Here is a 15,133-nt window from a genome sequence, read left to right as displayed (position 1 = left end):
AATGTGGCTAAAACTTCCATAAGGTCCTGCATATCCCATCCCCCATAGCAATTGCTAATGCACTGTTGCATAGTGAGGGGTCTGAAACTTCACCTAAACTTGAGTTTTTCAAGCTTATTTGACCATGGGACCCTTTAATGTGGACCACCTACCATTAGCCCTTGGACATGGCATTCTGTGGAAACCCCTTTGAGAAATGCTGTGTTATATTAAGCAATGCCCTCCCCAGATTTTGTTTTTTAAATCCACCCTCCCCAGAAGTGAGTTCACTTATTAAATCGTTAAAACCTCATTGTGAATAAGATTATCAGTTGTCAGGGCTCCAGATTCCTAGGGAAGAGGGTTGATTTGGGGGGAGGGGGATTGAGAGGAGGGGAAGAGAAGTGTTGAAGAGAGGGAACTCAGGTCAAAAGGAGGAGAAAGAGAGTTTTAATAATCCACTCAAGGGTACACAGCTAGTAAATGATAGAAGCTCAGATTTGAACCTGAGCTGCCTATTCTGAATGCTAAGGTTAAACCCATCAGACTGTAGTAATAATAGTAGTAGCGTTACTGACTCAGGTTAATTGACCACCTTCTATATGTCAGGCACTTTTCTAAGCAAGCCCTTAATATTTAATTCTTAATCCCTACAATAGCACAAAGGGACAGAGAGGTTAATTAATTTTCCCTGGGTCACGTGGCTCACAAGTGGCATAGCTAGGATTGGAACCCAGGCAACTTGATGCTAGACTCTATGCTTTTAGCTGTTATCTGAACTGTCTCTTGTATTCTTATTATTATTTTCAAAATTTAAAAAAGTGACCAGAACTAGGGTGCTATTCCATGATGAGATTTTGTGAGGCCATACCTGTCTCGTGGTGGTCCATGGCCCTTAATCCTGTGAAAACATCCCTCTAACTAAACTGAGAGCCCTGTGTTGGGATCTCCAGCCCTGGAGTTGGGCTGGCCAGGCCCAGCAGTGCTGGGTGTCCTGGGGAAGGCCCATTTCTCACCTTTACAGGAGCAGTTCTTCTCCAGGCGGTGCCTTGGGGTCAGGATGCTGAGCCGGGCTGTGCTGTATGTGGGCCCAACCCTGGGATCCAGGTGCACGGTCTCTTGGCAGATTTGTCCCTGGCAGCTTGGCCCCTGGCAGGGCACCACGGGCATGGCTGACCTCATCTGAATTCCCACTGAGTGCTCCATCTCCTTGGCTGAGCGAGCGATGGTGGATGCCAGTTCCTGGAGCTTGGAGAAAGCCCCCAAGTGCCCTTCGAAGACCAGGAGCACATCCACACCAGCCGTGGCCTCTGCTGGCTGAAGGCTGGCCAGGTGGATGTTGGCTCGTTTGATGTCCAGCCAGTTGCTAAGGAACCTCTGCAGGTTCCTCCAGTGGTCACTCACCAGCTCCTCTGGAGTGAGCTGGTGGAAGCCCATCCACATGGTCTGCTGCAGAGCCTCTGGCCCCATGTGCCACACATGGACGTGGACGCCAGCCATGGTGGAGAAGGTTCCATCACTGACTGTGACGTTGAAAGTGTATCGGCCCCGAGGCAGCGTGTGGGAGGCGATGATCTTGCCATCGGTCGCCCCCACTGAGAAGCGCTGGCCCACGCTCTCCTCTCCCGCCAGGCTGTAGGTCAACGTGTCCTGTGGGTCTCGGTCTGTGGCATGGATTTTGCCCACCATGCCACCCTGGAACTCCTCCTCCCCGATGGTGATGAAGATCTCCAGGGGGAGGGCGGAGGGCGGGTAGTGGCTCTGCTCCCTGACGTGGACCTTGACCGACGTGGAAGATGAGAGGGGTGGGATGCCACTGTCTGACACCTGTGGGTGAAGCAGGCTACGAATTAGGACAGTGGCTATGGCCCCTAAGGGGCCTCCCTGCTGCTCCAGGGTGAGCTCAGTGTGCTGTCGTATTTGAAAAGGAAAATCATCACTCCGGAAGCACCAAAGGCTTTGTGGAGGGACTTACAACCCACACCAGGCAGTAAAACTTAATTCTACACCTTCTCATCTGACACCTCTCTGAGTCCCTCCTAAGCCTCGCCAGCCACATGCTTCCTTCCCCTTGAACTTCTCTCATTCTGTCTCTTTCCTTAGGACGGTCATCACATGTCTCCTAGCGATTTCAGAGCACATCCTTTGTGGCCACTGTCAGCCCAACAGGTTCTCTTACTCCTCTTTACTATGTGACTGGGGTCAGGCTGGGGATGGGCATGTCTTCTTCAGTTCAGTCAACAAATATGTATTGAGTGCCTAGTACAGACCAGGCCCTCCGCCGTGATCAGGAGAAAAGAGAGGTGAGGAGGAGAGGTGACAGACAGGGAACAGCAAGTGTCAGGCCCTCAGGTGGGAAGGAATGCTGAAAAAGCAGGAAGGGACCAGAGTGGCCAGGGCTGAGGGCCAGAGGTGCGCAGAGAGGTAACCCAGGTGGTTACTGATGGGCTGAGGAACAGGAGATTGGATTTAAGTCAGAGACATGAAAAGCCACCAAAGGTTTTAAGCAAGGTGATTATTAGAATAAATTAGAAATGCATTTCCCTTGCACATTTCACCAAGCATCTCTATAACTTTCTGCCCAGACTTAGGCAGACAAGGGTGAAGCTTTCCTTCCGCTCCTCAGTAGCATTACCACTTTCACAGCTGTCAGCAAGGATCTTTGTAATTTTCCCTACAGTAATATCTTGTTCATATGGATTTGCTTTGAGTGGGCAAGAAAGGTATAATAATACACCTGCTTCTGGGAATTATTGGTAACTGATGAGATATCAATAGCAATGGTAATAATTAATATTACTGCTAAGTATTATAATATATCAGCTTTCCTGGTGGCTCAGATGGTAAAGAATCCTCCTGCAGTGCAGGAGATCTGGGTTCAATCCCTGGGTTGGGAAGATCTCCTGGAGGAGGGCATGGTAACCCACTCCAGTATTCTTGCCTGGAGAATCACATGGACAGTGGAGTCTGGTGGGCTACAGTTCATGGGGTCACAAAGAATCAGACATAACTGAGTGACTAAGCACTGCATTATAACATGTAACTGACATTATCTGAGTACAAACTGTGTGCCAGTCACTTTTACATGCTTTAAATGTGTGATCTTAGTTTATCTGTCTGATAAGGCAGGTATCCTGAAGTGTCCTACTTTACAAAAGATATAACTGAGTCTCAAAAAGGTCAATTAACATGCTCAAGGTCATACAGCAGGTAAAGCCAGAGCAGAATCTGCTGGCCTATACAGAGTTGGACACGACTGAAGTGACTTAGCAGCAGCAGCAACATAGTACCTCCCAGTGAACAAAAGTGGATATACAGGACGAATGCAAGAAAGTGATTGAGTTACTAAGTGATACTCTGAGCCAGGCTTACAGAGATCAGGAAGCTGATCTCTTGACCTATGCTTTTGGCTTTGAAGACCCTCTACATTAGCCCACATCTGTTCTCTGAGTCAAAGCTTCCCATTTCCAGCTACTTATTGGACACCTTCACTTAGATATATCATGGACACCTGAAAGATAATATATGCTAAACAGAGCCTTCATTTTATCCCATAAACCTGTTCTCCATCCAAGTCTATCCAGACTCATAAATGGCCCTACCAATCAGACTTCACTGGAGTCAGGAACCTGGGAGTGGTCCTGATTCTTCTCTTTTCTTTCTCTCCCCATATCCAATCCACCACCAACTCCCACTAATTTCCAAGCAAAACCTGTTGCAAATCTGTTCACTTGTTCATCTTCACCATCACCTCAAGGTCTCAGCACCACCTGCCTCCAGCTTAGATGACTTCTCATTGGTCTCCCTCAACCAGTCTTGCCCCCTTCAACTGACTGTCTCTGGAACTTAAAAAATGAGCTTCCTGGGACACAAGAAGGGTCACTTCCCTGTTGGAAACCCTTCCATCACTTCTCACTGCACCTTGATTAGAATCTACAAGTATTACCAAGGCTTATCATGGGTGACCATACTTCCTGGTTAGCCCAGGACAGTCTTGATTTTCATTTGTTATGAAAATCAACAGTTATAACCAATTAACTGTTTTTAGTGCCTCTCTCACTCTCAGGAGCCTCACAGTTTGGACCTCAAATAACATGGTCATCCAAGCTATGAGGCACCCATGAGCCATCCAACCCATCCTTTAAGCTTCATTCCCACCACCGCTCACCATGTGATGAGCAAATGACCATGTCTCAGGTCACTTCAAGCTCTTTCCCAAAGTGGGATTGGTCTTGTCTTGTTCTTGCCTGGGACACTCTCCAGCCCCCTTTTCATGTGGCCAACTCCTCAGGTCTCAACTCAAGGGCAGCCACCCTCTGAATATGTCTCTGCAGTGCCTTTTGAGCTTCCCATCCATTTCTTTCTTCATCTGTTTATTTTTTATCTCTATAATTAGAATCAAAAGCCTATGGGGACAGGGATCACCCTCTTCTTTCTGCTGCTAGCATGGGACCCAGCATATGATAGGTACTCAATGGATGCTGAATGAATGAATGCCTGACTGGCTGTCTGTCTGAATGGATGACTACATCATCCTGAGCCCAGAGAAGTTCACAGGATAGTAGTATCCACTAGACTTAAGGTTTAGTTGGCTTAAAGCTCAACATTCAGAAAATGAAGATCATGGCATCTGGTCCCATCACTTCATGGGAAATAGATGGGGAAACAGTGGAAACAGTGTCAGACTTTATTTTTCTGGGCTCCAAAATCACTGCAGATGGTGACTGCAGCCATGAAATTAAAAGACGCTTACTCCTTGGAAGGAAAGTTATGACCAACCTAGATAGCATATTGCAAAGCAGAGACATTACTTTGCCAACAAAGGTTTATCCAGTCAAGGCTATGGTTTTTCCTGTGGTCATGTATGGATGTGAGAGTTGGACTGTGAAGAAGGCTAAGCGCCGAAGAATTGATGCTTTTGAACTGTGGTGTTGGAGAAGACTCTTGAGAGTCCCTTGGACTGCAAGGAGATCCAACCAGTCCATTCTGAAGGAGATCAGCCGTGGGATTTCTTTGGAAGGAATGATGCTAAAGCTGAAACTCCAGTACTTTGGCCACCTCATGCGAAGAGTTGATTCATTGGAAAAGACTCTGATGCTGGGAGGGATTGGGGGCAAGAGGAGAAGGGGACGACAGAGGATGAGATGCCTGGATGGCATCACTGACTCGATGGATGTGAGTCTGGGTGAACTCCAGGTGTTGGTGATAGACAGGGAGGCCTGACGTGCTGCGATTCATGGGATCGCAAAGAGTCGGACACGCCTGAGCGACTGAACTGAACTGAACTGAATGAGCATTGGCATGTTTCATCAGCATTTTGGCTGCTTTTTCTTGGGCAGTTTTCCTACAACCCATGATAATATCACTGCGTATATCACTGTACATGTATATATGTTCTCTCATTGGACCCTGGCACTGAAACCATGGATAATCATTAGTCAAATCCACTTCCCCTGCCTTCACTAGTCAAGGTCACTTTAAGACTTGCATCTGCATATAACCTAAACAGTAAGATAGTTGCCTGCGTTATTTTCCAGGACTTGGGGAGTCAGCTGTGCCTAGTGGGAATAGAACTGGTTCAGACTGGGTAGGACCACCAGCCCTTCAACAGAGCATGCCCAAGTTCTGCTTGGTGACCTTGATGTCAGAGGGCAGAAAACTCCCCCCTCAGGTAGTGCAAAGTGCCTCCATTTCTGGACATGCAGAGGCCTGTAGCTTAGGAACACCTGCGTTAGAACAATGACTACTGCACCTTTTTCCAATCACATTTCACTGTGCTCCCTTTGCTCCCCAGGCCTCAGACTGCCCTGGCCCTTTGCTCTTTATCCATAAACACCCAGAGCCCCTTGCCTTCCAGGAGGTGGTTCTGAGACTTGTTATCCTATCACCTTGCCTGGCTGCCTTGCTAATAAACCCTCTCTTCACCACAGACTTCATCATCTCAGCATTTTGGCTTGCTGTGACACTGGATAAACTGAACACCAATGCTCAGAGGTAGGTCTTTAACAAGACTTGAGGTTCAAAGAGCTATTCTGGCCAGACTTGAGGAATTAGATTGAGGGTGAGGGTGTTTCTGTTCTGAGAGCACGGCAGGGATGAAGAGCTTGGAGTTAGAGTGCTGGAATTTGGAGCAGCCCAGCTCTACCACTTATTAACAGTATCATTTTAAGCCAGTCGCTTAATCTCTGTGTGCCTCAGTTACCACATCAGGAAAGTGGGAGTGACAACTGCACTCACCCTAATGCATGGTGTGGAGATTTAGTGCAATGATGCACGTGAAGCACTTAGCCCAGTGCCTGGCACATAGTAAGGGCTCTGTACATTTCCTAATAAGAGAAGCACTGATGGTGCTTTTATTCATTTATTATTTTTTATTGGAGTATAATCGCTTTGCAATGTTGTGTTAGTTTCTGCTGTATAGCGAAGTGAACCAGCTATCTGTGTGTATATATATCAACATATATAAATGGCTATATATATACACATACCCCCTCCCTCTTTATTTTAATTTGAGTTTATTAATTTTTAATTGGAGGACAATTGCTTTACATTATTGTGTTGGTTTCTGCCATATATCAACATGAATCGGCCAGGGGTATATGGTTCTCTCTTAAACCTCCCATCCCACCCCCACCCCTATCCTACCAGTCTACATCATCACACAGCACCAAGCTGAGCTCCCTGCACTATACAACAGCTTCCTGCTAGCTATCTAGTAGCACTGCCAGCACATTTTTTGTCCCCATGGTCACCACCAGTGGCCCCCACCAGTGGCCCCCACTGCTCTCACCTCAATCTGAAGCTTATACCATTCCTGGACTCTCTTGCTCAGTCCTGCAGTAGTCACCAACCATCCATCTGGGGTCACTCGGAAGGCAAAGCCATCATTCCCCTTGGTGATTCGGAAGGAGAAGGGAGGACCATTCTCTGGGGAGTCTGGGTCACTCAGAATCAGTTGCAAGACTTTGCTGCCAATGGGGGCATTTTCCTGAGAACAAGAGTGACAAAATCAAAGAGCAAAGTGAGTCCCGGTCCTTCTTCTCACATCTTTTCTGGATTCCCTTCTCTAGGATGAGTCCTCAGTGCTCTGGCTGCTCCCAGGTCATGCCTACATCTTGAACTGTCATTCATTCATTCTGCCTGTCTGTTAATTAGTGGTTGCCTTTTTAATCTAGACTAGAGCTTCCGGAGGGAAGTCCTAGGTTTTAGAAACAAAGGCCATTGGGGCTGGAAGGGTCTCTAGAGTCCCTTTATCCTATAGAGAGGTGACTTGTCCATGTCACATAACTGATAATTCATGTATATAAAATTAGTGCCTGAGATCCACATGGGAATTTCGTGATTCACAGGATCAGTTGAAAACCTAGAGATGGTTTCATGATTAGATGACCAATGGAACACACATCCAATGAGAAAAATTCAAAGACAATTAGTAATTCAACTGAGAAGAATGGATCCCCTGGGTATTGTTTAAGTTTTTTTTTTTTTTAATATTTATTTGGCTGCGCCAGTTCTTGGCGGCATGTGGGATCTTCATTCTTCATTGCAACACACAGGATCTTTAGTTGCAGCATGCAGGATCTAGTTCCCGGACCAGGGCTCAAACCTGAGCTCCCTGCATTATAAGCACAGAGTCTTAGCCACTGGCCCACCAGGGAAGTCCCTGTTTCAGTCTTTGTTCTGTAACACAGGAATTCAGCATGCTGTAATATTTACAGTGATTGTTAACTGTCTTTTTAGCATCAAAAACCTTATCTAAAAACACAATCTCATGAGCAGAAAGTCATAGTTTCATAGTTAACAGGTAGTCTGCCCTTTCTTATAAAATCCTGCTTTTATTCAGGTAGAGCAATACCCTCAGCAAAGAAGTGCTCCTCCTAAGAAGAGACAGACTATGATTGGTTTAAGTCAGTTGTAATAATCTGATTTCCTATGCCAGTTTTTACATAGTTCTTCAGGCACTCTATCTATCAGATCTATGGATAGATAGAGTGCCTGATGGAATGAGGTTTGTGACATTGTACAGGAGACAGGGATCAAGACCATCCCCATGGAAAAGAAATGCAAAAAAGCAAAATGGCTGTCTGGGGAGGCCTTACAAATAGCTGTGAAAAGAAGAGAAGCGAAAAGCAAAGGAGAAAAGAAAAGATATAAACATCTGAATGCAGAGTTCCAAAGAATAGCAAAAAGAGATAAGAAAGCCTTCTTTGGCGATCAATGCAAAGAAATAGAAGAAAACAACAGAATGGGAAAGACTAGAGATCTCTTCAAGAAAATCAGAGATACCAAAGGAACATTTCATGCAAAGATGGGCTCGATAAAGGACAGAAATGGTATGGATGTGGCACCCCACTCCAGTACTCTTGCCTGGAAAATCCCATGGATGGAGGAGCCTGGTAGGCTGCAGTCCATGGAGTCGCAAAGAGTCGGACACGACTGAGCGACCTCACTTTCACTTTTCACTTTTATGCATTGGAGAAGGAAATGGCAACCCACTCCAGTGTTCTTGCCTGGAGAATCCCAGGGATGGGGGAGCCTGGTTGGCTGCCGTCTATGGGGTTGCACAGAGTCAGACACGACTCTGTGTCTGACTGTTGCTGTTGTAGCAGCAGCAGCAACAGAAGCAGAAGATATTAAGAAGAGATGGCGAGAATACACAGAAGAACTGTACAAAAAAGATCTTCATGACCCAGATAATCATGATGGGTGATCACTGACCTAGAGCCAGACATCCTGGAATGTGAAGTCAGGTGGGCCTTGGAAGGCATCACTACGAACAAAGCTAGTGGAGGTGATGGAATTCCAGTTGAGCTATTTCAAATCCTGAAAGATGATGCTGTGAAAGTGCTGCACTCAATATGCCAGCAAATTTGGAAAACTCAGCAGTAGCCACAGGACTGGAAAAGGTCAGTTTTCATTCCAATCCCAAAGAAAGGCAATGCCAAAGAATGCTCAAACTACCGCACAATTGCACTCATCTCACATGCTAGTAAAGTAATGCTCAAAATTCTCCAAGCCAGGCTTCAGCAATATGTGAACCGTGAACTTCCTGATGTTCAAGCTGGTTCTAGAAAAGGCAGAGGAACCAGAGATCAAATTGCCAACATCTGCTGGATCATGGAAAAAGCAAGAGAGTTCCAGAAAAACATCTATTTCTGCTTTATTGACTATGCCAAAGCCTTTGACTGTGTGGATCACAATAAACTGTGGAAAATTCTGAAAGAGATGGGAATACCAGACCACCTGATCTGACTCTTGAGAAATCTGTATGCAGGTCAGGAAGCAACAGTTAGAACTGGACATGGAACAACAGACTGATTCCAAATAGGAAAAGGAGTACGTCAAGGCTGTATATTGTCACCCTGTTTATTTAACTTATATGCAGAGTACATCATGAGAAACGCTGGACTGGAAGAAACACAAGCTGGAATCAAGATTGCCGGGAGAAATATCAATAACCTCAGATATGCAGATGACACCACCCTTATGGCAGAAAGTGAAGAGGAACTAAAAAGCCTATTGATGAAAGTGAAAGTGGAAAGTGAAAAAGTTGGCTTAAAGCTCAACATTCAGAAAACGAAGATCATGGCATCCAGTCCCATCACTTCATGGGAAATAGATGGGGAAACAGTGTCAGACTTTATTTTTCTGGGCTCCAAAATCACTGCAGATGGTGACTGCAGCCATGAAATTAAAAGACGCTTACTCCTTGGAAGGAAAGTTATGACCAACCTAGATAGCATATTAAAAAGCAGAGACATTACTTTGCCACAACAGGTCCATCTAGTCAAGGCTATGGTTTTTCCTGTGGTCATGTATGGATGTGAGAGTTGGACTGTGAAGAAGGCTGAGTGCTGAAGAATTGATGCTTTTGAACTGTGGTGTTGGAGAAGACTCTTGAGAGTCCCTTGGACTGCAAGGAGATCCAACCAGTCCATTCTGAAGATCAGCCATGGGATTTCTTTGGAAGGAATGATGCTAAAGCTGAAACTCCAGTACTTTGGCCACCTCATGCGAAGAGTTGATTCATTGGAAAAGACTCTGATGCTGGGAGGGATTGGGGGCAAGAGGAGAAGGGGACAACAGAGGATGAGATGGCTGGATGGCATCACTGACTCGATGGACGTGAGTCTGGGTGAACTCCGGGAGTTGGTGATGGACAGGGAGGCCTGGCGTGCTGCGATTCATGGGGTCACAAAGAGTTGGACACGACTGAGTGATTGATCTGATCTGTTCTGATGCCAGTTTTTTTTTTTTAATTTAAGGGTGATCATATAATCCAGTTCTGACCATTGGAGAAGTCTGACAGGTGAGGGTTCTTTTGATAGAAACAGATTCAGCAAAAGAAGTCTCCTCCTGTTCACCTTTGAAGAAGGTTAGGCAAGGATGTGATGCTGGAGCTACAGCAGCCATTTTATAACCATAAGGAAGAAGGTGAGTGAATTTTGAAGAAAGTAATCCAAAATTGTGATATCATTTTTTTTTTCTGCTGAAATAAACAATTCTGGAATTGGTTTTCCCACTATCAGAACTTTTGCTATAGGATTAATAAGGCCTTATTGTTTAATGAACTTTTAGTCAAGTGATCTGTTATTAGCAGCCAAAGCCTTGTAACTCATACTCATAATTTCCAAAACAGGTGACCCTGGCTGATGGATATGGGACTCAGAATTTTGTGCTCCTACCCACTTCCTTACCTCTCTCTGTGTGATCACAATTCCCCACAGAATCCCAAGGCCTTCTCCAAATCCAGTTTATAAACCATTAGTATAGCGGAAATAGCTTGGGATCTGGAAAGTCTTTGAGTTCAAATCCCAAATTTGCCACATTTTTGACTATGGCATGTTTCTGTACCTCCATTTAAAAATTCTGTAAAATGAGTACTATCTACTTCCATATGACTGTGTGAGTCCCCTATGAGATAATGGATGCAGAAGAACCTAGCAGAATGCTTGATAATTTTTAATTGTATAATCCATAATCCCCTTCAGCAGGCTGTGTTGCCATTTGGGATATCAATGCAAGGTCACAGTCACTGTTTGGGTGGACTGATACCAGTGGTGAGCACCCTCCACTAGGAAGAAAATGGAGGGAAGATGATGACTTTGGGATGATTTTGGAAGGTTGAGCATACCTGGACAGAGGTGCTGTAGTTGAGCTGAAAGAATCTTGGTGGGTTGTCATTGACATCAACCACTTGGATAGCGATGTCTGTGTCCTCATAGAGTGCGGGCTGCCCACTGTCTGTGGCTCGGAGCTTCAGGGAATAGCTAGAAGTCTACAGCAAGAGGCCCAGGGGAGAATTAGCAACAGGGTCCTCAGTTCTGCCCCCCTGATTCATGATTAATGTTTTTGGTAGAATAAGATGGAGACACTCCCTTTTGCCTGTCCCCATTGCTGTCCCATAGCATTTTAGGGCTCAAGTTCTGGTGTCAGGCAGAAGTAAATTTGACTTCCAGTTTAACTATTTACTAGCTATGAGACCTTGGCAGAGTGACTGACTTGTGTGTGGGTGATATCAGGAACCACATCCTAGGATTACTTTAAGGACCAAATGGCATACTGTATGAAAATCACATAGCAAAGTCCCTGGCACAGAGCAGGTGCTCAGTAAAGTGAGAAGTTGGCCTGAGTTAAAAGTTACTCAGCCCCTCTCCTGCCTCTGGCTTTACATGCCTAGAGTCTCCACAGAGAAAAGGAATGGGGGACACTGAGGGCAGGTCAGGAGAAGCATCAGGCTGGGGTGCTGACCACAGTTCATCCTCTGGACCTTCAGCAGGGCTATATTCTGCTCTGATGATCTCAGAATGGGTCCCTCCCATGTGACTCACCTGTTCCCAGTCCAGGGCCTTGGCCACCTGTAGCTCTCCTTTCTTGGGATGGATGGCAAAGTGCCCAAGCTGGTTCCCTCCTATGAGGCTGTAAGTGATGGCACTATTTACAGGTCCATCTTCATCAGTTGCTGACACCTGCAGTGGGGGCAGGTGATGATTGTGAATGGAGGGGCAAGAGAGACCAGAAAGGAAATCTTGGCCCCTAGGAGTGTAGGGGGCACAAATATGTTCCTGCCCCACAGATTGTCCTTGGGCTGGCAGTCCCTAGACCACAGTCATCCTTTCCCAGAGAATATCTTCATTTACATCCTGGTAAGGATGTCAGCATGTCATGGTTCATTCATTTATCTATCCATTCCTTCATTCCTTCATTTACTCATTCATTCATAACTGACAGGGTATGAAGGTCCTGTGCTAGGAGTTGAGGAATATGCCAAAATGAGCAAGCCCTCAGGAAGCTTAATGTCTAATTTTATGGTCAAGTCTAATTTGGAGCAAAGAATGATCAGTTTTATGGCTATAAATTTCACCTGGGGAGGTTAGACAAGGATTTGCAAAGCCTTGAAGGATAAGGAAGGCTTCTGGGAGTGGAGTCAGCATTCCAGGCAGAGGAAACAATATGAGCCCAGGGATATGAAAGTCCAGAGGATATTTGAGGAAAGGCATCTCCTTCTGTGTGATTGGAGCATAGGGTGCACGTGAAAGGAGATGAAAACCTCGAATATGGGCATGCAGAGTTCACTTTCACTGCATGAAATGGGGAGCAATTACATATTTAAATGCAAAGAGGTGTTCTTTGGTGTCCCCCCCATTCCTCCCTTCCCAGACTGACCCTCTGTGCCCCCTGTGTCCTCTGGGGCCTCTGATCTAGATCTTATCAAACATGGCTCTGAGACATTTTGTCAAGAGAGAGCTTGGTTGAGTGGCTACACGTCAGTCAAGTCTATAGTGTATTAATTGATAAAATAATCTATGCTCATAGTTGACTAAAGGAAGGGGAGATAAGAACCCGCCCCAGAGTCCATCTCCCCCCAACACACACACACAGGGCAAAATCACAGATTCTTACTGTCAGCACAACATCCCCCACGATGGCATTCTCTAAGACCCTTGTGCTGTACAGGTGCTGGGGGAATCTGGGCCGATGTTCATTGATATCAGTGATGTTGACCACGATAGTGGTCATGTCACTGAGGGAGGAAGAGCCCTTCCGGCTGCACTCGACGGACAGGAAGTACTTGGGGCTGGTCTCAAAGTCCAGGCTCTTGTTGACGTACAGGATCCCTGAAGAAACAAGAGGTGATGGGAGCATTGAGGTAGGTGGGACCACAAAGGCAGAGTGCTGAGGGGGTCTTGAGCTAAATGCCAGGAGAGGCAGCTCAGCTGTGTTGGGAGAGACTGATTTCCTGCCTCATCTGCTCTGTCATCTCCTGCATCATCTCCATCATCTCCTCCATCATCTCTCTCTATTTTCCCTCCCCTATAGTCTCCTTTCTCCTCTTCCATCTCCTCTCATTTTCCTTATTACCATCTCAGCAGAAGCTTTGCCCTCATTTATTTATGTACTATTTCATTGAGATTTTGTTTAAATCTATAATGTTAACTCTGTGTCATATGGAGCTATAATAACCCTTAGAACAAGAACAAGGTGTGATTCCCATTTTCTAGGTAAGTCAGCTGATGTGCCCAAAAGCTAAGTGACCTGCCCAAGGCACCCATTTACTAGGTGCTACAGTCACCTAGTAAATGACAGAACTTACGTTATAGAGTTTTATACCACCCAGCATTGTTCAACAAATTGTTAGGGCAGAGAGTTATTATTATGAAAACTGGAAAATAAAAGAATAAGGATTTATCCTGCTATTCCTCTATAACTGAATAGTTAAAGGTAGAAAACTCTTCTTTATAAAATGATTCCAGTTAGTAAATGAATGAAGAATGATAGGACTAGAAAAAGCCACCATTTTGCAGCCCCTAAAGAAATAATGTACCTAGGAAATAATCACTAAAGGCTGTTAAAACCTCTGTTGAAGGAATAGCTATATGAGGAACTCTGTAATAAATAGATCATACTGACAGCCTCTGAGCCCACCATCAATCTTAACCTCAGGAAAAAGAACCAATAAACCATTACATGCCTCCTAATGTGGTGCAAAGCAGAGCCCAGCATCATCTATGAAGCACTGTTGGCAAAATATTGAGCTTGAACGTGATCAAGATCTTTGATTCAAATGTCATTTATAATAAGCTTAGGGGCTAGGGGGATATATTATATGACATCATAAAGGTACAACTAGCCAATCCAAAATATTAGAAAATTTTGCCTCACACATGACCCAAATTTTTCATTAAAATAAATAAAATATTTATTTTATTTCATTAAATAAACAAATAAGTGGGAAATAAAGAGGGAGAGGAAAATGTTAGAGATCCAAAGGGACGTTATATAGTTTCTATCAATGAAATGCAATATGTGGACTTTTGAGGCTGTTGACAAACAAACCAACTTCAAAAAGTCATTTGAGATATAGTCTGAAAAGTTGTCTGGAAACTATATTAAGGAATTATTATCTTTTGGGTGTGATAATGATATTATGGCTGTGCCTATACAAGAAATTCTTATCACTTAGAGATACACACTAAAGTATTTACAAACCACACAATATCATGTCCGGGGTTTGCTTTTTTTTTTTTTTTAACTGAATCTTAATCCTGTTACTTATTTATTTGGCTGCACTGGGTCTTGGTTGTGGTACACGGGATCTTTGGTCTTTATTGAGATGTGCAGGCTCTTAGCTGCAGCATATGAGGTCTAGTTCCCTGACCAGGGATTGAACCCCGGCCCCCTGCACTGCGAGTGCAGAGCATTGGCCACTGGACCACCAGGGAAGTCCCTGGGATTTGCTTTAAAATAACTCAGCAATGGGTGGATGTGAGGGTTAAGGATGAAACTAGACAAGACGAATGTTGATAATTACTTAAGCTGGATGATGGGAACATGGGGTCCATATACTGTTTCCTCTATTTTTAAAAACATGTTTAAAGTCCCCATAATAAAAACTGAGCAAAAATTACTGCTCAACAGGCGGTTGCTTTAGGAGGTAGAGCACACCATTGCAGAGGTGGGGAGGGATCCACGTGGGGCCTGGTCTGACCTGAGCAGCTTCTGAGGCCCTTCCATGGGATGCTGTGAGTCTGACTTAGATTCTTTCATGGATAGGAGGATAGAAGAGAGCAGTTTTCCTGATGTCTATCTTTATGAGACTAAGGGAAAATTCAAGGGAGACGGGATGTTTGTGGATGGCTTTAGGAGGGAAGCA

General features: G+C 45.0%; 1 protein-coding gene across 1 annotated transcript in view; it reads right to left on the bottom strand.

The window, feature by feature from the left end:
- Positions 1-15,133, bottom strand: part of FAT2 (FAT atypical cadherin 2) — a 99,106-nt gene that overhangs the window by 25,237 nt on the left and 58,736 nt on the right. The window contains exons 15-19 of the mRNA XM_027545907.1: positions 12,883-13,097; positions 11,811-11,948; positions 11,114-11,257; positions 6,770-6,967; positions 996-1,806 (exon numbers count right to left, since the gene is read on the bottom strand). Coding sequence (XP_027401708.1) covers positions 996-1,806; positions 6,770-6,967; positions 11,114-11,257; positions 11,811-11,948; positions 12,883-13,097 — 1,506 coding nt within the window. The remainder of the gene's footprint in view (positions 1-995; positions 1,807-6,769; positions 6,968-11,113; positions 11,258-11,810; positions 11,949-12,882; positions 13,098-15,133) is intronic.

The sequence above is a fragment of the Bos indicus x Bos taurus genome, chromosome 7, assembly GCF_003369695.1.
Source record: "Bos indicus x Bos taurus breed Angus x Brahman F1 hybrid chromosome 7, Bos_hybrid_MaternalHap_v2.0, whole genome shotgun sequence".
Classification (NCBI taxonomy): Eukaryota; Metazoa; Chordata; class Mammalia; order Artiodactyla; family Bovidae; genus Bos; species Bos indicus x Bos taurus.
The sequence above is the reverse complement of the archived record's forward strand: the minus strand, read 5'-3'. Positions and strand labels throughout refer to the sequence as shown.